The sequence below is a fragment of the Narcine bancroftii genome, chromosome 8 (genome assembly GCF_036971445.1).
Source record: "Narcine bancroftii isolate sNarBan1 chromosome 8, sNarBan1.hap1, whole genome shotgun sequence".
In the NCBI taxonomy this organism is placed as follows: domain Eukaryota; kingdom Metazoa; phylum Chordata; class Chondrichthyes; order Torpediniformes; family Narcinidae; genus Narcine; species Narcine bancroftii.
The window spans coordinates 16,691,225-16,717,662 of NC_091476.1; the positions used below are offsets into that span (position 1 = coordinate 16,691,225).

Consider the following 26,438-nt stretch of genomic DNA (forward strand, 5'->3'; position numbering starts at 1 on the left):
AAGTCCTGATCAAAAACATTGACAAGTTTCTGTTTCCAGAGTTTGGCTGAGTTCTTCCAACATTTTAGTTTTGTTTCAGTGTCCCAAAATCTGTAGTTTTACTTGTTTTCTAATTGATCTTGTAAGAGAAGATAGCCCCCTCCCCATCTCGCCCCAACAGAAGGTGGAGAAGTTGATTTTACTGCTAGTGAGTTGGATGGTGCCCAGACAGAAGACGAGGTATTGTTCCTTTAAGTTGACGGAGGTCTCAGTCTGGCAGTGGCATGAGAACAGGGATCGACCGAAGGCCAGCATTCCATAAGCCAATCTGCACTTTGCACCCTTGCATTTACCTCAACCTGCCGTGAATGTGTTTTAGATTGCCCTTGGAACTGATTCCAAAGGTGAATCCATTTCTCAGCAATTCAGGTTTGAAGCCAAAAAGGGTCCCACATTCTCAAATTCAAATAGCTGAAAATTATTTTAAGGGTCACAGCAATAACAAGGCCAGGAGGCATGGACAAAAAAAACAAAATCACGTGCAACCAGCCATACATCAGCTGTAACTCGTGATCGTGTTGACATCATCCATGCAGCACAAAACATGACCCGCTTGGACACTGGTCATTTCCATTTGACTGAAGGTTAAGAACTTAGCATGAATCCCATTCAACACGTTTGCTCAATCGACACCCATGTATTTTAATGGTTGTATCGGAGCATTGCTTATTCTGGGATTTCTGGTGCAAACACCTTACTGGAGGAGCACGTGATTACTTCCAACGGGAAGGTGATTGGAGAAGGATCCGTGGGTTGAATTGGTTCGCTCGCCGTTATAGGTCAGAAAGGACGTCGCTCACAGAGGATCTGGTCCCTGATTGGCCGCCCTGTCCCAGTGAGAGCCGGGCGGCTGAGGGTGTCGGGAAGAGGAGGGGCGGTCACGCGCGAGGCTTCGGACGGATCTGCCCGTGGCTGACGGTGCTCGGTCTCCTCGGGTCTCGGCCATGCAGCGTCGTGCCACGGCCCGCGCCGCGCTGCTGCTGCTTGCCGGTGAGAGGGGGGGGCGGTTTGTCCGCTGGGTCCGGCTCGCCCGCTTCCCCATCCCGAGGTGTGGTGGGCCCAGCAGTGAGCCCAGGCTGGGGGCGGGGGAAGCGTCAGTATTGGTCCGAGTCCGGGGATAATGACGTCGTGCGCCCGAGGCTGCCCCTTTCACCCTGCCCACCCTCCGAGGAAGGGGCAGACTGCACTCGGGAGCCTTTGCCAAGGTCCCTGGTTAATGAGCAAGGAGAGAGAGAGAGCTGGTGTGGTCCTCTCACTCTCTGCCAGATCTCTTAACCCGGCTGGGCCCGGGCATTGATGGAAGGAAGGGGCCACAGTTGGCACAAAGGAGCAAAAGAGAGTTGCCCCAGGGTCCACGGATCCCCCCCCCCCCCCCCCCCACCAGACCATCAGCAACCCGGGCTCCAGATTCGAACCTCCAATGTGATCAGGAACCCTCTCCTATCCCAGTTCCAAGATTTGGCAGCCTGGGGTGAATTCCTCGACTGGACTCGCCTGCAGGAGGGAGTAGGTTCCTCGGCTCGAGTTGCCACCTGTGTTTGTTCTTCAGCCACCGACCGTGATCACTGTTCAGCAGAGGGGTTTTACACCGAGAATTGTTTCTGCTTCAGTTTGCATAGCCTTCTGCATTTGTTTTGTATGTGTGCAGTGTGTTTTTTTTTAAATCTCTATTGAAGCATAAATTAGTTAAACTCCATTTCACTTCAGGCTGACTTGATCTTTAAAATCCAAAATGAACAGAAACGTTGCCATTTGACATGCATTTTGTTGGAAAGAGAGTGACTTAATAGTGCAAGTTTGTTCTGATCTCATTTGCAGTCTTCTGCAACCTAGCACAGTTCTTGGCTCTTTATATTGCCATTTGAGTTTTGTCATTCACCTTTCAAATGGTAGCTCAATTGTAGGATTTGTACTATCTGCATCTATCACGAAACAGAAGGAAATGTTGGTAACATGTTTTATAAAGGCAAGTCTTTGATCGATGGTAGATTTTGGGAGACCTTAAGTTACAGCTCTACCATTGATTTCAATAGATTGATTTTAGATTAGCAAGGTCACTTTTTTTTGCAAAGCAGACATTGGGGCTCTAATGTGTTTCTTTAGATAAATAAAAATAAATGTTTAGGCAGTAATACTTGTTTGCTTCCTGCCAGAATTGTTGGTGATATTCACTTTAATGGTGAAGATATCTGTGACTTTTGGGGGGGGGGAAGAAAAGTGCTTCACTTTTGTAAAGTAGTTTGTTCAATTTTTTTGGTTTAATATGTAAATATTCCTGGGTGTCTATGCAGATATAGTTTAATTTATGGTTTAAAGCTCTTCTGGCATAACTACCTTATTTTTTCAACTTTTACCTAGAATATCTGTGACAAATGTGTAATGATTAATCGTTAATTTAATGTTAAACCTATATTTTATCAAGATATGGTTTAATAGGTTAGTTATGGGGTGAACAGGGCTCATTTACATTTTACAAACCTCTGGTTCTTTGCAGCTGGTTTCAGTTCAGAGAAACACATTAGCTTTTTAAACACACTTGATTCTTTAAGATGGAAGACAGAAGCCAGTTTGCAGAGACTGAATTGCTGTTGCATTGCAAGGAGAAGAGATGAAAGATTTTTATGATGGTTCTTGAGTTAAGTGGGACAATGAATTGTTTGCTTGAGTACTGAAAACAAGCCATTTTGTTTGTAAGTTTCAAAGTCTGGAACCAAAAGAGAACCATCAAACAAAGTTAATTACTTTGATTCTGTGAGCAAGTGGGCAGAGATGTTTTAGCACATCAGTGTGAAAAGATCTTGTGAATTTCAAAGACAGAAATGATGACACATGAAATGTGGCAAAAGATATATTGTTGAAATCTGAGACAGAGGGGAGTTTAAGGAAACTCATGTTCTGTTCAGAAGCAGAAGTGCCCAGCAGCAATATTTCCTGCAGAAGGGGAAAGGCTCCTAACAAATGAAGGACACAGAATAAGTAGATTTCAAAAGAGAAGTCTATTTCTGACTGTCTCTAAGATAAAGAAGACAGTTTCATTGTTTGGAAAAGAGATTCCAAAATTTTCATTCAAAAGAGGATGATTTGATCCTGGAAATACAGGACTTGTGCTATCCTTTTCACAAGAGGTACATTTGTTGCCCAGAAGATGGTCACTTCTGTTTGAAAAATACCTCTCAAAGACAACTCATCAAAAGAATTGTGAGTTTAAAGAAGCCTGAAGATGGGTGATTTATAATTATTTCTGAACTGAAAATTTGAGACCTTCCAAGTCTAAATTAATATATATTGTATATACACACACACACACACACACACACACACACACACACACACACACACACACACACACACTCGTGCATAGTGGGGTTAAGTTTAGAGATAAGTAAGAAATGTTATGTTATTAATAGTTTGGCAAATTCAAAATAATAGTTTTTATTATTCTCTGGTGAATTTTCCATTGCTGTCCGTTTGTTAGTGTTAACAAAATCTCTTTAGTCCCAAAAAAAATTAAAAGGGTTGTTAGTTTGTAACAGTCACATTGTGTATATTGGACTGCAGTGTTTCATTGTTTTGGAATCAGCGTTTCCTTTTGTGATTTTTTTTTCTCCCCAGATTCCTTTGGTTTTAATCAGCTTGTAGTTTGCCATTGTACCATTGACCATTCTTTAGTGAGGTGAGGTGCTAGGATATTGGAGTAGTGTCACTTGTGCTACTTCATGGTATCTTTGTTCTTTTACTTGATTTATAAAGTTTACTGTAATCTCATATTACTGCGTGTCCCATCAATGGGATTCTTAAACAAGATAAATTGAGTTAATTATCTAGTATGAATGCCCTTTGCATTTCGGGAATACACGGTAAGGTTTTTACTAATTTGATCTGTAATCCATTTTGTTCATTTATGGGGATGTGAATCTCATCTCACAAATAGAATGGTGTTAGTGCTTGATTTTTATCTTCCACTAATTATACCTTTTGGAACCACCAACATTCAATGGTGAACCTAGAGTCCAAGATTGGAGAGAAGAATGAACAGTTAAGAAAGTTGTGAGTCTGCAACAGAATATGGATGACTGAGGAAAGTGGGCCAAGAAATGGCAGATGGAATTTATCTTCAACCGCAAGGTGTTGCCAATTTGGTCCATAAACCAGGGCAGGTCATCTGCAGTGAATCTGTAGAGATCTCTTGGTGCTGGAGAGAGCATTATGGAACAGAGATTTTGGAGTCCAGGTAATGGTTCCACAAAGGTGCAAAGAAGGCATTCCGCTTGCTTGCCTTCAATGGTCAGGGCATTGAATACAGAAGCAGGGAATTCATGAACAAGAGATTAGTGAGATGTCATTTGGAGTATTGTGTGCAATTCAGGTCACTCAGCCAGGAAGGTTATCATTCTTCTGAAAAATTCAGGAAAGATTGAGAATGTTTCTGGGATGAGGGCTTGAATACAAGGAGGCTGAAGGGGAAGCAGCATAAATAAGGTAAATAGTCTTTCCCTTTCCCGGTGTACGGTAGTCTAAGGGCGGCACAATTTCTTTACAGCACCAGCACCCTAACCCTAATTAAAGTGCACAACCATACAGCACCAGCAATTGGGATCAGTGTCTGTACATTCTCCCCATGGGTTTCCTCTGGTGGCTCTGGATTCTTCCCATCTATCGAAATATTTTGGGGGGTGTAGGTTAATTGGGAAGCACGTACTCGTGGGCCGAACTGGCCTGTTACTGTGCTGTATGTCTGAATTTAATTCAAAAGGATGTTAAATGCGAGTGAGGTGGAAAAATTTAAAAGAGAGCTTTCTACTCAGATGGTGGTGGGCACATGGATTGAAGTGGTCGAGGTAGGTACAGTTTTTAACATCTGCATTCGTTGATTTGTCAAAATGGTGGTCAGTTTTGAATGTGAACTGCTTGATGTGGAATAAGAATGTCATTTAACTTGATTAGTGTCTATATATCTTAGAAACGTGGATGAAAGAAAAATAGAGGGTTATGGGGTAGGGAGAGTTTAATAATTTTTGTTAGGAAGGGATATATGGATTAGCACAACTTTGAGGGCTGAAGCCATACTGTGCTGCATTGTTCTAGATCTGAGAACTTGCATTCTTTTTTAAAGACTACAAATTATCTTGAGTTCATTTGAAGTGAAAGATGTGAAATGATATGTATCGTAAAGATGACTGACTGTCAGGTTACCCTGAGTTCTTGCTGCAGGCTAGGCAGTGTAGTATGGATGAGAAGAACAAATACCTGATAAAATACAAGATCATCCTCTCATTCTGCTTTGAAATATGAAGTCCCTGATATATTTGTGCCAGCTTCATTTGGTGTCAATTCCAATATGACATGATTGTTACAATGGATAAAAATAGATGTCTGCAAAGTGCAAATGCCCCTTGAGTTTGTAACTTTGGATGGAATCAAAAGGCGAATGAGGAATCATTAATTCTTTGACTTAAAAATGAATTTAACTTGAATGGGTTAATCATTAAATTTGCCATTGCTAATCCACTTGAGTAAATAAATAAATTGAGCAATGGCTTTATACATATTTTGCATGTAATTGCTTTTAAAAAAAATTCTTTATTTATCGCACTATGAACCATATCAACCAATATATTTACAGATGCATCTCTTTAAATATTCACAGTGACATTTTCTCTTTTTTTCCCTCTTCCCCCTTCCCACCCCCCTCCAAAAACAATAAATATTGGACATATAAAATACAATAAAACAATATCTTGAGACAAAAGGAATACAGACAAAAAAGACGTCTCATCTACTTATTCACATTAAATCTGATCATGTTTATCTTCTTATCATTTTAGGTGATGGTGATCCTAGGCCTGTTCCATATATGGTTCCCAGGTTTTTTCAATCATTATAACTTTCTCTTTTAAATTATATGTGATTTTTTTTCCCAATGGGATACACTTAAACTTGGTTATATATTCCATTAATGGTTATAGTCATATGGTCCAACGTGGCCGTCTTGTATCTTTATTTTCACTTCTTTTCCGCTTCTTCACCACCTCCATCCCATTTTTCCATTACTGTTTTTTAAGTTTTCCTTTTTAATCTCAATATATGACAATGCATTTATGACATGAAATACCCCAACAATCCCCACAAGCAATACCCTTTAACCCCAAATTAACCTCCCCTCCTCAGATTGCCTCCTGTCCCTTGACCGCAACCACAACTCCCTTTTCCATTTGGTTTGCGAACACTCGCAAGCAAGCATCAACCGATTTCGCAGTGACCCTTATTCTCCCAGCCCCCCACCCCCAGCGAACACTATTTTCCTATACTTATAACAAAGCTCTTTTTTCCTTCTTCCCTTTCTCTTATCCATCTTTAAATCTTTATATTACATTAACTTTACTTTATATTTTTGGATATTTTCTTGCCGGTCATCCTTGTCACTCCTCCTCTCTTCTCTTGTCCTGCAAATGTTCAGCAAATTCTTGGGCTTTCATTGGGTCCAAGAACAGTCTATTCCATTCCTCAGGAATGAATACCTTGAATACTGCTGGATGTCTTAATATAAAGTTATACCCTTTCTTCCATAAGATTGTTTTCGCCGTGTTGTATTCCTTCCTCTTCTTTAAAAGTTTGAAGCTTATGACCAGGTAAAAAAAAAATATATATTTCTATTTCTTCATGTGAATTTGTCATTCCCAGCACCTTTGGATATATCCTTTTTATAAATTCATTCATATCTGACCCTTCTTTGCCACCTTTCAGGCCAACTCTGTTGTTTCGCCTACTATAGTTTTCCAATACGTCAATTTTTTGTGATAATAAATCTTCTCTTTAATTTTTTTTGCTCTCTTCCAACTTCCCTTTTAAATCATTTATCTCTATTTCTACAGCAGCTTCTTATTCCTCCACATTTTCTACTCTTTTCCCTATTTCAGTCATGACCAACTCTAAGCTCTTCATTTTTCTTTTGATTGAACTAAATTCTAATGCTAGCCATTTTTTTAATGACCTCATTTGTTCTTTGAAAAAGGCTTTATCTAAACTTTGTCCTTCTATTTTACCACCACCTTTCCTTTGAAATTCTTGGTCTTCTTCCTCCTTCTTCTGTGTCTGATCTATGTCTGTGTCGTCATCTTTGTATCTTCATCCTTTTCTGGTGAGCTGCTTCTGTATCCTTGCTGGGCTTCCAGCCACAGGTCAGCCCTCCTGCCGCGGGTGGCCCCGTTGCTACTCACCCTTTTCCAGCCCTTCATTCTCTTTCTCACCACTCTTCTTTCTTACTTACTTCCCCCAGCCGAAACGTCCTGATACTGGGTGTCTCTCACCTGACCACTCCGCAGCTGGCCGCTCCTCAGCTGAGTCCTCCTCCCGTCGGTGTTAACCTTTTTTACTTGCGCACTGTGCACGCGCAACTCTTCGTGCATGCGCAGTTGCACACCTCTTCTTGGCTCTGAGAGCCATTTTTGGAGTCCGCCGGTTGGGAGGTCACCACTCCTCTGGGGACTCACCAACACCGACCGGAGATTGGCTGCTCCTCTCCACGGTGGCTCTGCTCCAATGTGCAGGTAAGGCCTTCTTCTTTCTTCTCCAGTGATTTTCCTTCTTCTCTTTTCTCTGTTATCCTTACTTTTTCTCTTTTGGGTGCTATTTTCTGTCTTTACCCTGTAACTTTATCTTTTCCTGTATTTTATGTTGAGCTCTGCTTTTTCACAGTTTTTTTCTCTGGAGAGGGCTGTTTCCACCCAACCAGCCACTCTTCCATCATGTGACTCCCCTCCATGTAATTGCTTGAGTAAACTTGAGTATCCAAATTTGACCATTGGTGATGTTTTTTGATTAGTTTTATTTCAAATGCAATCCTGCAAATGTTCTTGGCATCAAAAAATACACAGGTACTTTGATGTGTTGGTGGATCGTTCCATGGTAACTGTGAACATGAGGTTTTTTTATTTTCAGGTTTATCACTGGCTAAAGCCGTGGAGATTGAAATCCATGACGAGAATAACAAAACTTGCATATATGCTACTTTGTCTGTCAACTTCACTGTCCTTTATGAAGGAAATGCAACAATGGTAAGTCGTGTAATTTTTTTGATTGCCACAGTAAGATAGGAACATTAAGTTCAATGTGTAATTTCAGCTGCTGTAGTTAATTTTCAATGCTTACTTTGGGAAGGGAGGTTTGGCTGTGAATTGGGCTCCTATTTGCAAGTGAGCAATTTGCATGTTTAGCAGCAGCAATATTCAACTTTATTGTAATGGTATCTAGGTAAAATTCACTTGAGAATGCTGAATATGAAAATATTTAATATTGGGAAGTAACGTTTATTAACGTAGTGTGGGGTCAGCAGTGACTGGTTAAGATTTAGTTCCTCCTCCTTCAAAATTAAATTTGCTTTCTCATTTCATTTCTGCCAATTTAATCGGAATTACTTTGAGTATTCCAGATCAAATGTGTCGTGTGTATTCCCAATTACAGGTTGAAAGAAAGTGTAGTTTATTTGACCACAACTGTATCTTGTTATTCAGATAGATAATTAGTTGACTAGGTATTTGTCTTCACATACTATTCTTAAATAAAAGATTTATTTGGTATCTTTGCCTTATTCAGAACCACTGAGCACTTCGTAATGGGTAGCAGTGAAAATTTAAAATTATAATTATCCATCTGATCATTGCCAATCCCACCACTTGTTGCAAGTTTAAATGTGTTAAATTTCAAACTTTTCTATGAATTTGCAACAGCTTTTTTTAATCCTTGTGAGGGGGTTGGGTTTGTGCCAGTGTCTCCTTGAAGTTAATGCAAAATGTTGGTTAATTACGTGTCCAGCATTACTATTGTGATCAAAACTAATTGTGCCATCAAAATGCCAGCCTAAGTTTGATTTATCTGTTTATTCAGGAAAATGCAACCTTTCAACTGCCAAGTTCATTGTCTTCAAATGGAAGTGTGTGCGGTAATAATAATTTGGCTCCCTTGTTAAAAATGGGCTTCGGACCTGGTCATTCCTTGAGCTTGAATTTTTCCCGTTCTGCTGGAATGTTTAGAGGAGATGTATTATCTTTCACGTACAACACTAGTGATACAAAGCTGTTTCCTGGAGCAAAGAACACAAGTATGATTTTTGTTTTTACTTTGTATCATGAGTTAAACAATGTCTAGCAATAAGTTCTCTTGTCCAGTTGGCCAGGGAGCATATTTGGCAATCCCTGTTTGAACTAAGCAAGGTTTGACAGTCTGGAATTGAAGGAATGAATGATTTGAAAAATGATGTTGAATGTATCAAATAATCCAGGCTTGGTGAAGGATCCATTGGGTTCTTGTGATTCAGATGATCTGAAGATATTTTCCTTGTGCTCTACCATGGATAGAGGTTTTTTTTTCTATTAATGTTATCTTCGCCTCTTCTTTCAGTCCCAGAGATTTAGGCTATCAGACCCCAGGAAGTTCAAGTTTTTAAGGATTATTTTAATTTACTGTGATTAGATACTTTACATTTTTTATTTGTCGTTGAATGTTTCCTTAAGTATTTTCTTACTCAGTTTTTATTTCTCCTGTCTTGGAGGTGCATGCTTGTTTTTGTTTGACATTTTGAATTATTTGTTAATGCACTTTATTTCCTTTTGTATCAACTTTGCCTTTTTGTTGTGGCTTGCTAAACTTTATCCGCTGCATTTTTTTTCCCTTGGTCGTCACATAGCATTGAAATGGCCATGTTCACCAAACCTTTGTTAATCTGAGAGCAATATTGGAAAAAGGCCGGGTCATCTTGGCCCACCAATAATTCAAATACATATGATTGTCTGTAAGACATTTTGACCCTGTATTTTGAATTGTTTGCTAAAATACATATCCCTTGGGGAATGAAGAGGATAAATTGAGTTTTGATGTTCTATTTTGGTCAACTATTGAGATTTCACAGTCAAGATTTGGCAAAACTTTTAATTGAAATTTATTACTTAATTTTAAAAGTGTGACTTTATTCCCTTAAGTGCTCCAATTAAATGGTATGTTTTGAAGTATACACTTAACCCTTCATTTATTACATGAAGATGTGAATTGGCATATGACCTTCATCATTTGAGGTTGAATTGCACTGCAAGTAGTCTTTAGATTTTGGAAAATTATTGACGTTTAGGAGTTGTGATTAATGCAGGATACATCTCTTCATGCATTCCATGAATGTTATTCTGTACATGGAATGTTTCTGCTGTATACTAATTATAAGTATATGCATTTCATTATCTCCATTTCAGTAGTATTTCTTCTATCACAGGTGTGAAGCAAGTCGTTGTGGATTCTCTAATGGAGACAGCACCACTTAACACAATTTATACATGTAGAAGCGCTGAAGCTATTGCAGATAAAGCAGTAATAATGGTTTTTTATGATATTGGTATTCAAGCTTTTGTGGAGAATGGAACAATTAGCAAAAATGGTAAGAAATACTCTATTTAATTGCCCTATTTTGTGTCACAATGCCAGATTTTCATTTTGAATTTGTTGTTTATAATGGCTCAAGAATTTAAGTGTAGACATACAGTACGGTAATAGGCTCTTATGTCCCACAGCCCATGCTGTTCAAATACCTATTAACCTACAGCCACATATGTTTTTAATGTGCTGGGACACCTGAATATTTGAGTTGGAGTATTTTAACACAGAATCTTGACTACTAATTGCTCATTTTATCCTGCCTAACAATCCCATCCCCTCACCTCAAAAAAAAATCCATAGCTTCAGTTTGAAATTACTAGACTTATTCACGGAGAATAAAAGCTATTCTGTCAAAACCTTTTCTTCAAAAGATATTTGGACAGTATGGATCATACGGGTACTTGTGGAGCCTGGTGATCCAGCCAAATACTTGATTTGGGTCCACGTTTTGGGAAATAAATATGTCTTGCTCATCCAGGTTGGGCTGGATGGTCAATATTGATGCATGTCTTCAGTTGTTGACTGATGTTTGGTTTTGTCTTTTATCAAATGTGTGGTTATGTTCATTTATGTGGTTGGGTACAGAAAAAGATTAGATGCTTGGATTAGGTTCATTTAGCCTGAGTTCAAGTTTTACTTTTGAACCCATGTATATCCTTAGATAGGTGATGTAGCAAACTAATGACATAAATCTTGGAGTTTAATTTAAGTAATGAAAAGAACATTTTATTTTCTTCTCAGAATATCTCTGTAAGGCAGACCTATCCACCACAACGGCACCTCTTACAACATTGGCAACCTCAACTATGACCCCAACTAAACCACCTTCACCACTGCCTAGCGTGGGCAATTATACTCTCAAAAATGGTAGTGAATTTTGTCTCCTTGCCAATATGGGATTACAGTTGAATTTTTCTTCAGATGATAACCAGGTACTTTTTGTTTTACATTTTTTTTGTTGGTTTTGTACATTACAAACAAATAACTTCTTCCTCCTCTTCTGTCCTCCAACCCATTTCAGACACAGGTGATTAATATTGATTCCAATTCTACAGCAAGTGGATATTGTGGGGATCAAGATGCTGCCCTTGTGCTAGAAGATGTAGACACAACTATTCTATTTCATTTCACTGTGGTAAGTGTTCAATTTTATTAAGGGAAAATGGTTAAATGTTTTGTCTCTACTGGGGCATGTTGATCAAACTTCTCTGAGGCAGGAAGGAGCTGTGTTCAGAAAGTGGAAAGATTTACCAGTGGTGCAAGTGCTGAAATGTTTGGGATTCCATATTTAAATTTCATCATGTTAATGATTAGTTTATTGTATAATTTATCTGACAATGTGTACATGCACTGAAATTATATAGCGAAGCAGGCACTGTTTTAAAAAAAAATCTATAATGGTGTACCTAACTGAATTAAAAAGAGCCAATGAATACAAAAGATAAAAGATTCAGTTCTCCTAATGGAAAAAAATCTAGCTTTGTCATCATTATATTAACTTGGTTAATTAACTATTGAGACAGCTGAACTAAATTAGGATAAACTAGATTGAAGCAGTCTTCTAGATGTGTATGGTGGCTTGTTAATAATCCTGTGATTATGATTTCCTGAAACTTCTCAGCATTTTTGCATACTTGTTGCAGGAACAAAGAAAGTTCTTCTTGAAGGAGGTGAAAGCTAATATAAGCCTGGTTGTGAATGGTTCAAGTAAGTATTGTCTATTGCAGCCATTGAAGAAAAGCTTGACAAGGTTGTCAATTTGACCATCCAGAAAGATTTAGTCTTGACGGAAAGGGTGACTGAGATAGGCTTTATCAGGTGAAACATTAATTGAACTTGAAACATTACTTGTTTTTCATAACTGCTATCTGATCTCCAGCACGCTCACTATTGTATTATGTTGGGTAAACTCGTTGTCTGGAGGTTGGGCAAAGGTTGTTTTCTTTGTAGGAATTGCCTAAAGCTGCTTGAAGTAAATGTCAATGCTCATATCCCCCCCCCCCCCCGGATGTGTTCAAATTTAGTTCTAAATAAAATTTAAATCTGAATTTGTTTTTGTTAATTTTCCGATTGGAATTAAGTGGGCTCACTTTTTTTCGTGTCCAGAAATCTCAGTTCACACCAGCAACAGTGGCCTGAGGTATTGGCAGGCACCTGTTGGAAGTTCATACATGTGCCACAAGGAACAGAAGCTGATGGTGACTGACCGATTAGTTATTAATGCATTTAACGTGTGGGTCCAACCCTTTGAGCTGAAGTCTGGAACCTTTGCCAGAGGTAAGTAGTTTTTGTGAATGCTAACTGCATTTGCTATCTTTTTGTCACAATAACTCGATAGCAGTACCTTCTTGCTTCTGTTCAGGTGAATGGTAAAACTAATTGCCTATATCATCAAAATAGAACAAATGTAAAATTTCAGTCGCTACTCCTTGCCTTTCCATAGTCATTCAGCAACATTTGTATTGAATTTTCTCGCATGCCATGCTTGCCAATCGTACTGAAGCGCTGATCCTATTACCTGTAAATATTTAAAGGACACGTCCAACTAAATGCAAGATTTAATGTAGAACTTGGCCTTTGAAAGTTTACTGCTGATATTGGCATTTTTTTAGTAATATTTTAATATGTTAAGTATGTTTAACAATCAACAACCATTTTAAGTACACATCAAGAAAACCCACCCTCTCCTCTCTGTGTAAGCCCAATTAAACAGGAAAAAAAAATCCCATCGTCAGTGCGTATAGTAAAACTATGATGTTATAATCTTTACAGAGGTCTACTGGCTAGTCAACCCTATGGTGGTGCCAGTAAGATGTCTGTATGTTCTAAATAAGGCTGCTCAAATATTGGCATTCTTGGTTTAAATGCAAATTCTTCCCAAAAAAAAAGCCATATTTTCCCAATTCCTTGTGACACAAGGCCTTTCAGCCATTGCGATTATGGGAGCTTGGAGCATTTCTATCAGACCATTCCCTCATTTATTTCCTTGGTTTGTTATTGTGCCAATTAGCTCATAGGAACCAGTTTACCTACTTTCAGTAGGTGTTGCTGTAATTAATATGACATTTGCTTAACTAATTGGGCAGAACCACGTCAATTGTTTGAACCATCAACACCAGTTTAAAGGTAAATTTTTTAAAAATCGATGAACTTGCACCAATCATCATTCAGAAAAGAGAGAACTTTGTGCATGTAGGTGTTTTGTTGTATTGTATCTGGTGATTTATATTTTTAAATGTTATCTTTGATATGTTCACAGCTGAAGAGTGCTCTCTGGATGATGACAGCATTCTTATTCCTATTCTAGTTGGCACAGCTCTGGCTGTCCTCATTATGATAGTTGTGATTGCTTATGTGATTGGTAGAAGAAAAAGCTACGCTGGATACCAAACGCTCTGATTTTTCAAATACTGTTTGATCACATGATGGCTACCATCGTAGGTGGAAGTCCTTGCCCCTTCAACTCTTTTAATTTGCACTAGGTCCTTGCCAAGCCTTGCTGGGGCTGATGAACTTCCACCTATACTGGTAATGGAGATGAAATGTTGAAAGTACTTTGCTGGCATTAAAGGATGTAAATTTGCTGCAGAATTATGGCATTACAACAAGGAAATAACTTTTTAATCCATTCTATAAGCTTGCCTTGGTGGCTACCTCTTAAAATGAACATTTATCAATGATTTAGTACTTGCCAGCAATGCCTCTGACATTTCAAGCAACTTAATGAATATTAAATCTAAAACTGAATGTTATACAATCAGTTCTAATATAGCTTGTTTGGATGTACTGTGAAAAATGTATAAATGTTAATAATGTTTGTGTATACAAGTTTAGAATTTAGAAAGGTTTATAGGGACAGCTGTTCGGTGCCTTGAATTGTGGAGATCTTTTCCACATTTGTAATGTCTGTTCTAATTAGCATGTGCAAATATCTAATGTTAACCACTGATTTTTTTTTTACTAATTTGGAGTTTATTCACTGCACTCTAGACATTGTGGAAATTTTGGCTTTTATCTTGGGATTATTGGATAAATTGCAACTTTTCCTGTAGTTCACTTTTATGTAAAAATTTAACTTCTGTTTATAATAAAGAATCCTTCTGAAAGCTTGTCTTCCTTTTTTTGGGGGGAATGTGGAAGCTTTGTAAATTTTGCACTTGCATCAGAATGCAACTTCTCAATAGCCGAAGGATTTAAGCCATTATTAGAATGTACTTTAATTTTATGTGCACTTCTTTCCATGTCATTGTATGCATGTGGTTATTACAAGCAGAGCTATGCCACTTAACAGTTTACCATATACCAGATTTTAGTTTAATTTCAAGAAAATATTCTCTGGATTTGATCTTCAGATTCCTTGTCTAATAACTAATTGTATAGTGTTTTGTCACATATTAAGATCCAAATTTCTTTGTGATATCTTAATTCTTTGCCTTTGAGACTACATGTGTGTTTGTGGCTTGTTGCAATGACATTCCATACTTTTTCCAGAGCACTTTAAAATTTGTCAGAGTTGTTGATCTTAAACCACCATTTAAAAAGAACAATAAAAGTTACCATGACTTGTAATCTAATTTAACATTTTCTGTAACTTCAAAGTTATTTGGCTACAAGTAAATTCACCACATTTCAAGATTTAACCATTAAAATGCTATCAGTTTTGCTTGGGCTTCACTTAAATTCAGCTCAAACCTCTGGTCTTTAAGTGTCAGATTTAGACATCGAAATCCTGGAATCCAGCCCTAGTATTGATTTGACAGAACTTGGTCAAAGGATTCAGTTGTTCCAGTTCACATTAAAATTAAATTTTGGATATATGATCATATCTGGTGAGTATTGTATTGGTAAGAACTATTATGGGTCCAAGTTCAAAGAATGAAGGGTATTTGACCTTTAAATAAGATGCAGGTGCAGTTGAAGCATTATAACGGCTTCCAATAGTTTCTTTTGGAAAGCGATATACCAAACCTGGCGTTGCAAGGTTGATGAAAAAAGTGTCTTTAAAGAAAGACTTTTGGATTGGATTGATTTCCCTTGTAGTCTTTTTGCGTGTATCAAAAGAATAAATTAATAGCATGCAAATCTGTCTTTTATTCTTGCAAGTTTTCTTGTAGATTGAATAGTTAGTGTCGTTCAGTGTATATTTTCCTCCTAGTTTCAACTTGACCTTAATTATATATTTAAGTGCAGTCAGATTTGATGATCTTTTTTATTGGAGTTAACTTTCTGCATTTAGAAAGATCATGCATGGTGTATGAACCTCGTGTAATTTTTACAGTAGTACCAATAGGACAATGTGTATTCCAAGGCACTATATTAGCAACCCAGCATTGACATCAATTGCTTTTTTGGAAAATAACAATAGGAACATTTGCTACAATTATTGGGCATTCTACTTGACCACAAAACACTTTGTTTTTAAATGTGCTTATTTTGATTGGGTTCTGTGACTTTTCTTCTCGTTGGATTGCTGATTTTCAATTTGTTTAATTTCTTAATCCAGCTGAAGATTGCAAAATAAAGGAGAGCTACGTCGTGCCAATTGCAGTTGGAGCTGTGTTGGGAACTTTTGTTTTCATACTGATGGTGATCTCTGCCATTTATTATAGGCAGAATCAAATGACTGGATATCAGCACTTTTAAGCCTGCTGAACTATGAAAGTCTAGTTGTTTGATCTCGTGCTAACTTCAGTCATTTCTCTCAACAGATTAGACATGATTTAACTTTGTATTACTATCAAATTGTCTTTTTAACTGTAGAAACTTGCCTGTAGTTTATGTGGACAACTTGTGAAATGAGCAATCTTCCATAAAATCAGTCTCTTCAGGATAAAAGTGATAATTAGCTAATTGAATTGTGGAAGCGACTGATTTTTTTCTGAAGTGTTATACCTCATTGTTTTCAGAAGAAAACCAAACTTGGAGTTGCCTGATTAATGCAACAAATACAAGGAAATTTTAAACACATTTTGGGTTGTTCGGATTGAATAAATCCTAATCAACTCTGGTATAGGCATCCCAAATTTCTTGCAGTGCAAACCAATGGAAATGAAAGATCATTGATGAGGATTGCTGGTCCGCTGCAATGTTCTCGTACTTGATACTTGTCCCTGCTCTTTCTCTATGCAGAATGTACTTTGACCATAAAGGCCATTGTAGTTGGTCTCTAATGTACAGGAAAATGAAATGAATGCATTGAGACTTGCAATAAGATTACAAAGCAGTCTCAACCAAAATCTTTAATTTCAATCTACTTGGTTTTGCTTAATGACTTGTCATTTTCATGGTGGCCTGTGCACTTTGTTTTTGTATTAAAATCTACAGCATTGCATTTATGTACATCTAAAACAGGGATTTTATGATGGAGCGATGGACTTGATGGTTGTTTCAGAGGTGTCATTTAAAATTTGCATACTTTTAAAGATTTTGTGCTGTTGTAATTTGCCACTTGGTTTCAAGTTAGAATATGTAATTAACTTTATAGGTGTTAATGTACAATTCACTTGGCAATACACATCTTATGGTATTGTTTCATGATCAAGTTCTCATATAGATACTTACTGTTATGAAGTCAAATTTGGGTTCCAATCTTTCAACTAACAAATTTACTACTGAAGAATGACATTGATTCAGATATAGCTTTTGAAGCTGCTTGGAACTCAATTGTTATTGCTTTGTATAATTCGTAACAGTCTAGGTCTGTTCTACTTTGTACAAATGTACTCAGTTGCTGGGGTGGGGAGACAAAGTCATTGAATTGTTAATTAATTAACTGCACAAAACAATGTATGATTTATTTAACACAATGCCTTAATACACTAGTAATTTTTCACCTTAATGCAGGTTCAAGATTAGGTCAAATCTGCCTTTAATGGAAATGTGATGAATATTTCATAACCAACTTGATGAAAAATTTGAATGCTGAAACTGACTTGTATGCAATTGGTACTGAGCAATAAATGGAAATAAATGCATATTGTTTGTTTTTTTTTGCATTGTTTGCAAAGTTCAGTCCTGTTATTATATGCATTCTTCAAGGGAAAATGGAGAACCCTCCAAGAAACCACGAAAGGACTTTCTTCAGGATGTAGGTGATGTGATGGAGGGAACATTTGAAGGGTTCAAATAGTGATCTTTCATGTTAAAATAGATGTCCAACTTTGAATTCCTCCTCTTGTGAGACCACAATGTAAATATTGCATTCAGATTTGCTTTCCTGTCTTCAGGAGACATCCTTGCACTGGAGGGAGGTCAGAGAAGAATCACTGTTCATTTCAGAAATGAAGGAGTTGTCTTTGAGGAAGTTTACGATTGAGAAAGTTGTGCCTTTATTAAAGAGATGAGTGGATCAAAGGAATGAGTGGTGACCTTATTGAATTTCAAGATTCTCTGGTCCCTTGAGGAGAGAAGGCAAGAGATTTCCTTTCGAAGAGGAGTCGAGGCCAATTTTAGAATAAAAAGTTATCCATTTAAGACAAAAGAGCAATTTCTTCTCACAAAAGTGTGGTAAATTGGACATCTCTAACGTGACGAGTAGAGGCTGAATTACAAAATATGTTTGATGTTAGGATCGACGGGTGTATTTACGTTGGAATGACAGATGTAAGGTCGGCCTGCAAAGGCATGCAGAGCAAGGATAACAAAGAGCAGCCCTCTACTCTTTGTTCCTCTTACACATTGCTTCTCTTATCCATCAATTTTTAAACAATATGGGAAAGTTGGTAGCACTATAACGCACAATTTATAAAGACTATGGGAAAAGCAGTGGCAGACCTGACTTCCCAGAATGTCGTGTGGCAGAGAAACCCCTCCATGAGTGAGCCGTGCATACAATCCTTTCTCTGCTGTTCAGCGTTCTGGGAGGGCAGATCCACCATTGCTTTATCGCCCACGGTATTTATATATGTGCGGTAGCGCGACCAACTTTCCCCACACTGTTTAAATTGTGCATGATAGCACTACCAACTTTTCTACGCTGTTTAAAAATTGTTCACTATTGTTATTTATTGCTAGCACTTCCCATTGTCTGTTATAAAGGTTTATGTAGGTTGGCACATCAACATCAGGGGCTGATACTGTGATTGTCAGCCACAAACGAGCCTGCAGCTGACGTGGACATTACCCCTCCATAAATCTTCGTCCGCGAAGCCAAACCAAAGAAGATTATGATCTTATATTTGAACAAAATTATAGATCAGGATTTAGGGCAGGGCAACCATAGTTCGATGTATCATGATGTCCCCGGTAGAAGGTAGAACCGTCCCCGGGGATGGCTCCTTGCAAGTATGAACACGTGCAGTGTCCCAGTTAAGAGTGTTCAAGCGTAAATAGCAAAGATACCATTCCTTTCCCAGGACACTGAACGGCCGATTTAGTGGGGTGCAAGTGTGAAAGGGACTTAAGTCTAAAGAGGCCTTTGCTCTTTCAAGCCAACCATTCTTTAGTTCAGTTTCTACCACTTGGAATACAACGGTGAGGACGAAAGGCTCAAGCCCGAAACGTTGGTGATGTATCTTTATTTTTGCTATATAAAGTACACTGTTTGACCTCCTGAGTTTCCCCAGCTTTGTGTTCTTTTTATTAGGTTGAAAGGTCTGGAACTCTACTTTCTACCTTGATGAAGGGCTCGAAACGTTGGTGATGTCTTTATCTGTGATCTATATAGTTGGACCTGCTGAGTTGTGTTTTTAATAGCATGAAAGGTCACCTGCCTGGAATGTTACTTCTTGATGCGTTCAAACGAAACTACCGAGTGCCTTCATTTCCGTTTTTACGAATATAATATTCTTCCTGCGGTTTTTCCCCCCCACTTTTGAAGGGATGTCTGTGATTGCAACAGCTCTGAAGTATCCAAATACGAGTGGCCATCCCACTTATGCGCACGCGTAATTCCCCCCCCCCCCCTTCCCCTTTTCCTATTGGATAATTTAACTGCCACTCTCCAGGATTGCTGGAAGCTTATTTGCCCATAGGTTGGGTGGGAGGCTCTCTTGCTCTCCCGTGCCCGCTTCATTAGATGATTGGCAGTGCCGGGGCCAGAGGTTCCGCCCACACGGCGGGCATGTACTTTGCGATAAACGTCATTAAAAATAAACCGGAGTCAGTCCACTTTGGAAGTGCGCGAGTATCGGGATCCTCTTCAGCTGTGTCGGGTTGCGAAGTAACGTGCTGAACTTGGAGAGGGAGAAGGAGGAGAGGGAGAAGGAGGAGAGGGAGAAGGAGGAGAGGGAGAAGGAGGAGAGGGAGAAGGAGGAGAGGGAGAAGGAGGAGAGGGAGAGGGAGAAGGAGGAGAGGGAGAGGGAGAAGGAGGAGAGGGAGAAGGAGGAGAGGGAGAAGGAGGAGAGGGAGAAGGAGGAGAGGGAGAAGGAGGAGAGGGAGAAGGAGGAGAGGGAGAAGGAGGAGAGGGAGAAGGAGGAGAGGGAGAAGGAGGAGAGGGAGAAGGAGGAGAGGGAGAAGGAGGAGAGGGAGAAGGAGGAGAGGGAGAAGGAGGAGAGGGAGAAGGAGGAGAGGGAGAAGGAGAGAGAATGAGACAAAATAGCAGTGTGCCTGCATTCTTGAACAAGTTATGGACCTTGGTGGAAGATCCAGGGACGGATGAGCTAATCTCCTGGAGTCGAGTAAGTGATGGGGATTAACTGTGTGCTCACCTTGTAAACTAGAAAGCAATGGTTTCTCATGTCAGATTTAGTTTATTGAACGCCTTTGAAACTATGCGCTTGAGAATCAAACATTTTAATGCAAACACGATACTGTGTCGGAATGCCTTGAAATTAATTTGTTGACCGATGTTAATTCTGCGTCTCTAATCCCCTATATTCGCACTTCTAACACTCAATACGTCTTCAGATCGGGGTGGGTGGGGGAGGAGAGAGAATATAAGATGCTTGTAAAGCAGGCAATTAAGGGAGGGGTATTTCTTCCTGATGGTACGAGAATGCAACTTAATCTGATCCGTTTTTTTGCTTTAGGTACGGTTTTACCGTTCACTGTGCACGTAATGTTTGTTGGGAGTATTTATTACCCGAGATTTCATGAGAATTTTATAATTCCCGTGATTTGTGGCGATCGAATCAACTTTCGAAGTGGAAAGTTGAATATCTGTTGTATTTGACTGGGGTTCTTTCCCCCCCCCCCCCCCCCAAATATTGTTATCAGGCACCATTGCACAGTCCAGGCCTTTGGGAAGCTCCCAAACCTGTGTCGCACTTAAAATAAAACATTGCAATGTAGTTCTTGTCAGAAAGGCTATAAATGGAACAGAGGCTGCCGTGCTTTGAAACAGTTAAATGAGTCCGTTTTGATAAATATTTATTCATGCATTTTTCCCCCCTCGTTCTACAATGAGGGCGACACTCAAATAAAAAATCAAGTGGATGGACTGGGGTGAAGGTCCGTCACTCCACGTGAGCGCTGCTCCTGATTGGCCCCCGGGTTGCGGCTGCTCTCTGCTGATTGGGTGGCACGTCCTCGCAGTGGGCTGGGTGGGGGTGTTGATTGGCGTTTGTCTGTCAAGGCCAGGAAGGCAGACCACGTGTGTGGTGGTGCATGGAGGGGGGGGGGGGGGGGGGTGGGGGTGTTGGAGGGTTAGGCAGGTCAAACAGCGTGTTCTATGTGGCAAAGATGAAGGTGCAAAGCCAACATTTCGGGCTTGAGCCCTTCATCAAGGTCTGAAGGGCTCAAACCCAAAACGTTAGTTATGCACCTTTATCTTCATATAGTGCACTGTTTGACTTTGGAGATTCTCCAGCTTTGCATTTTACTTCAATTACAGTGTCTGCAGACTTTCATAGAGCACTGCATGCCCTTCGACCCTCAATGTTGTACGAAACCGTCCCTACCCTGTCATTCTCTATAATTCTCTATTTGCCTTTCATCCATGTGCCAGTCTAGGCGTCTCTTAAATGCCCCTAATATTTCAGCCTCCCTGGCAAGGTATTCAGGCTCTTTTTTTAAAAACTTAACCCTGATGTCTCCCCTAAATTTTCCTCCCTTTATACTCGTGTCCTCTAGTGTTTGCTATTCCTGCTCTGGGAAACAGGCCCTGACCATCCACCTTACCTATTGCCCCTCATAATCTTGTTGACCTCTATTAAGCCTCCTCTCATCCTTCTGTGCTCCCAAGAAAAAAAAAGTCCCAGCTCTGCTAACCTTGCCTCCCAAGACTTATTTTCGTGCAACATCCTGGTAAATCTCATCTGCACCCCCTCCATGGCTTCTGCATCCTTTCTGTAATGAGGTGACCAGACATGAACACAAGTATGGTCTCGCCAGAGATTTGTAGAGTTGCAACATGACCTCTCCACTTTTGAACTCATCAATCTCTCTATTAATGAAGTCCAGCATCTCATAGACCTTCTTAACTATCTTATCAACCTGTGTGGCAACCTTGAGGGATGTATGGATTTGGACCCAAAGGTTCCTCTGTTCATCCACACTCTTAAGTAACCAACCATTAACCCTGTAGTCAGCCTTCTGGTTTGTCTTTCCAAAATGCCTTACCTCACACCTATCCAGATTAAACTCCATCTGTTATTTTTCTGCCCAACTCTGGATCCTGACTTTATTGTTTTGTAATCCTCGACAGCCCTTAGCTCCATCCACAACTCCTCCAACCTTCATGTCATCTGCAAACTTACTGACCCATCTTTCTGCCTCTTTATCCAGAACATTTCTAAAAATTACAAAGAGCAAGGGTCCCAGAACAGATCCTTGCGACACTCCACTAGTCACCAACCTCCAGGCAGAATAATTTCCTTCCATTACTACTCCCTGCTTTCTATCTGCAAGCCAATTTTTTTGTCCACATAGCATAGGTTCCATGGATTCTGTGCCTCAAAACTTTCTGAATGAGTCTCTCAGAGGGACCTTGTTAAATGCCTTACTAAAATCCATATAGGCCACATGTTCTGCCTTACCTTAATCAATTTCTTTTGTTATCTTCTCAAAAAAAAACTCAATTAGTCTTCCCTTCACAAAGCCATGCCATCTTTCCTTAAGTACACTGTACTTTTCCAAATGCTCATTGATCCTTAAGAATCCTCTCCATTAGTTTGCACACCACTGACGTAAGATTCAATGGTCTATAATTCCCTGGATTCTCCCTATTACCTTTTTTAAACAAAGGGACTACATTTGCCATTTTCCAATCCTCTGGCACCTCCCCTGTGGCCGAAGTGGACTCCAAGATCATCGATACTGCTCCAGCTATCTCTTCCCTCATTTCCCACAGCAACCTGGGATATTATCGCGTCTGGCCCCGGGTACTTATCAATCTTAATGATTTTAAGAAGATCCAACACTTCCTCTTCCTTTATCTCAACACTGTTCACCACACAAACCTGTTCTATTCCGACCTCACCATGATCAAGGTCTTTTTCTCTTGTGAATACTGAAGCAAATTATTCATTTAGGTCCTCCTCCACCTCCAGGTACATGTTGCCTGGTTTATCCTTTAGCGGCACCACCTTCATTCTCATAACTCTTTTGTTCTTCACATATGAATACAATGCTTTGGGATTTTCTTTAATTGTACATGTCAGGGCCTTCTCATGCCCCCTTTGAGCTCTTAAGCTCCTTTCTGGGAAAATAAGTCTTGGGAGGCAAGGTTAGCAGAGCTGGGACTTTTTTTTCTTGGGAGCACAGAAGGATGAGAGGAGGCTTAATAGAGGTCAACAAGATTATGAGGGGCAATAGATAGGGTGGATGGCCAGGGCCTGTTTCCCAGAGCAGGAATAGCAAACACTAGAGGACACGAGTATAAAGGGAGGAAAATTTAGGGGAGACATCAGGGTTAACCTCCTTTCCACTCCTTTCTTAAGCTCCTTCCTGGCTACCATAAACTTTCTCATGAGCCCTTCCTGTTTCCTGCTTCCTATATCTAATATATGCTTCCTTCTTCCTCTTGATTAGCAGCCTAACCTGTTTCGTCAACCACTGTTCCCTTTTCCTTGTCCCTGTGGGACAAAACTTTCCTGAACCCAGCACAACTGGTCCTTAAACTTCCTCCATATTTGTTCTGTGCTTTCACCCTTGAACAACTGTTTCTAATTTACTCTCACTAGTTCCTGCCTCATCCCTTCATAATTACCCTTCCCCAATTAAGCACTTTCCCATTTTATCTGCTTTTATCCTTCTCCATAGCTTAGGTTAAAGCTCGGGGAGTTGTGGTCACTCTCACCAAAATACTCCCCCACCAAGAGGTCAACCACCTGGCTGGGTTCATTACCCAGAATTAGATCCAGTATGGCCTCTCCTCTCTTCATCCTGTCCACATACTGTGTCAGAAATCCTTCTTGGACATGCCTGACAAATTTAGCCCCATCCATCCCTCTTGCAGAGAGAAGGTGCCAGTCAATATTAGGGAAGTTGAAATCACCCATAACTACAACCCTGTATTTTCTGCACCATTTCAGAATCTGCCTGCTTATCTTTTCCTTGGTGTCCTGAGGGCTATTTGGGGGCCTATAGACTACTCCTCGCATAGTGATAGCTCCCTTCCTATTCCTGACTTCCACCCACACAGACTAGTGGATACTTCTTCTACAGCAATGATTTTCATACCTTTTTTTTAACCACCTCAAGTAATCCCAATGCTCTGTGATTAGTGAGGGATTACTTCAGGTAGTATGTGAGTGGAAAGAAAAAGTTTGAAAACCACTCCATCTGCAGGGTCGTTCTCCCCCTTCCCCCCCCCCCCCCCCCCCCCCCACTCCACACTCTCCACCTTTACCTCCTATTCCTTTTAAGAATCTATAACCTGGTACCTGCATCAGCCAGTCCTGCCCTTCCTTTAGCCAAGTCTCTGTAACAGCCACAACATCATAGTTTCAGGTACTGATCCATGTAAGTTCATCCCTTTATTCCTAATGCACCCAGCATTGAAATAGATGCATTTCAACCCCTCTAACTGGCTATATTTATGTTTTGTCCCCTGCCTGTCCTTTCTCACAAACTCAGTACACATAGCATCATGCTTTTGACTTTCTGCCCTATTCTCTGTACTCGCATTCCATCCCCCTACCAAACTAGTTTAAACCCCCCCCCCCATAGCTGTAGCAAACCTGGCTGCCAGAATATTAGTCTCCCTTCAGTTCAGGTGCAGCACAGGTCAGGCCTTCCCCAGAAGATATCCCAATGATCCACAAATCTGAACCCTTCCCCCTTTATCAACTCTTCAGCCACACATTTATCTGCACAACTACTTTTTCCTACTCTCTCTGGCACATGGCACAGGCAGCAATCCTGACATTACCATCCTTGAAGCCCTGATTTTTAATTTGCCTAACTTCCTACACAGCCTCTCCCCTACTTACAATCTGTGCGACTCATGACCGTCTATACATAATGACAGAAAAAAAAGTACTGCAAAAATTTGTTTTAAAAGAAAAAAATATGTAAATATAAAAATTACGCTTGGATATATTTTCACCAAGTGCTAATGGCAGCGTTTACCTCTCAGACGATATCCCAGCTCTGTGTACATTACAGCATCTCTCTCAGTTGCAATTTGGTAAACACACATTATTCAAGTAAATCTAATGAATTTTCATGCTGGGTTAAACCATTATTGTATTAAACCCCAAAGAATGCTGTTCCGTATGTTTCCAATTATCCAAAAGTCTTGGGACTGGATGTGTATTGGTTAACTGCATTTTTCGGATAACTGAGAAATCGCTTTAAGCAATCCAAGTAGCATCAGCAGAATTCTTGTATCAGCCGTTGCTGATCCCCGACACTTCCCCAACGCTGTTGCCGAACCTGCTCAGGAGCCAAAGGTCTCTGCTCCAATCCCAGACGCCTCGCCATCACCGATCCCTGACACCTCCCCACTGCCGTTGCCAAACGTGCCTGGGAGCCTGAGGTCCCCGCTCCGATTCCAGACACCTCCCCACCGCTGTTGCCAAACCTGCCCGGGAGCCTGAGGTCCGCCCTTCAATCTCTGACATCTCCCCACCACTGTCGTCAAACCTGCCTGGGAGACTGATGTCTGCAATCCAATCCCAGACACCTCCCCACCATCATCGCCAAACCTGCCCGGGAACCTGAGGTCCCCACCACCATTGCAGATCCTTGACATCTCCCCACCACCGTCACCGAATGTGCCCGGGAGCCGGAGGTCCCTGCTCCTGCTACTAGCACCCCCCCACCAGTCCAGCACTGCTACCACTAGTCCCCTGACAATCTGGTCCAATGCCAGTGGAAAAATTAGTTCCCACTCTACCACAGTTACCCTAATGCATCCTGATTAGATTTGATCTGATGCCAACTCGAGGGACAGCGGTGAACCAAGTACAGTGAGGGTAAAGAAGAAATGGAAAGAGCGAGGGGAGCGAGTTATCTGAATCTCCCCATGTGCTGCCTGACCCGTCAACTTCCTTCACCTGCTCAATGATGTTACAAAACTGGTGCTGACAGCATGTCAGAGCCCCACATGAGCACGTTGGATGAGATTTTTTTTCAACTTGTGATGTCACGTTGCTGCCGAAATTTTGTTTTGGATAACTGAGAATTTCAGTTAAATGGTTTTTGGTTAATCAGAAAAGTACTGTACGGGTATACGACTTCTGTGTGCCGTGCTAACGTACGTCTGATTTGCATCCATTTCGAGATCCGACAGGTCGTCCAGAAGGGAACTTGGACATATGTCAGAGAATGGCTGTGTTCCATCTTCATTATTCCTATCCATGTCATTGGTCCCCATGTGAACCATGACATCTGGCTGCTCACCCTTCCCCTCCAGAATGCTTTGAACTTGATCAAAGACCTCCCTGGCACCTGGGAGGCAACATACCATCCGGGAGCCTTGATCTTGTTTACAGAACCTCCTATCCACTCCTCTAACCAACGAGTCCCCAATCCCAATAGCTCTCCCCTTCTCCCCACTTCCCTTCTGAGCTGAGGGGCCAGCCTGGTCACCACAATGTCCCTGGAAGATCATTCCCACCCCCAACAATATTTAAAACAGTATGCTTATTGTTGAG

At 40.4% G+C, this 26,438-nt stretch overlaps 2 protein-coding genes across 9 annotated transcripts in view; both read left to right on the forward strand.

The window, feature by feature from the left end:
* Positions 1 to 878: 878 nt before the first annotated feature.
* Positions 879 to 17,432, forward strand: lamp2 (lysosomal-associated membrane protein 2). 2 transcript variants are annotated; one of them, XM_069892985.1, is made up of 9 exons: positions 879 to 1,029; positions 7,978 to 8,093; positions 8,923 to 9,136; positions 10,298 to 10,459; positions 11,200 to 11,390; positions 11,480 to 11,593; positions 12,102 to 12,165; positions 12,565 to 12,735; positions 15,962 to 17,432. In XM_069892985.1, exons 1-9 carry the CDS (start codon positions 984 to 986, stop codon positions 16,099 to 16,101), a joined length of 1,218 nt encoding a protein of 405 aa, XP_069749086.1. In that variant the 5' UTR covers positions 879 to 983; the 3' UTR covers positions 16,102 to 17,432. The 2 variants fall into 2 exon arrangements, with proteins under 2 accessions (XP_069749086.1, XP_069749084.1); XM_069892983.1 differs by lacking the exon at positions 15,962 to 17,432 and adding an exon at positions 13,718 to 14,564.
* Positions 17,433 to 19,856: 2,424 nt separating this feature from the next.
* LOC138740406 (heat shock factor protein 1-like) overlaps positions 19,857 to 26,438 on the forward strand; it is a 35,167-nt gene continuing 28,585 nt past the window's right edge. For 4 of the 7 annotated variants that reach the window (XM_069892986.1, XM_069892989.1, XM_069892990.1 and 1 more), the window contains exon 1: positions 19,859 to 20,075. In XM_069892986.1, the coding sequence (XP_069749087.1) occupies positions 19,983 to 20,075 (93 nt within the window). In that variant the 5' untranslated portion in view covers positions 19,859 to 19,982. Of the gene's footprint in view, positions 20,076 to 26,438 lie in introns of all 7 variants that reach the window. The other 3 variants (XM_069892992.1, XM_069892987.1, XM_069892988.1) reach the window with 3 other exon arrangements.

What these genes read in the sequence shown, in the direction of transcription:
- lamp2 (XM_069892985.1), top strand. Translation starts at nt 984, where the DNA reads ATGCAGCGTCGTGCCACGGCCCGCGCCGCGCTGCTGCTGCTTGCCG. An exon ending in TTTCTTCAGATGATAACCAG is followed by an intron (nt 11,391 to 11,479) that starts GTACTTTTTGTT and finishes AACCCATTTCAG; the next exon opens with ACACAGGTGATTAATATTGA. An exon ending in CCTGGTTGTGAATGGTTCAA is followed by an intron (nt 12,166 to 12,564) that starts GTAAGTATTGTC and finishes TTTCGTGTCCAG; the next exon opens with AAATCTCAGTTCACACCAGC.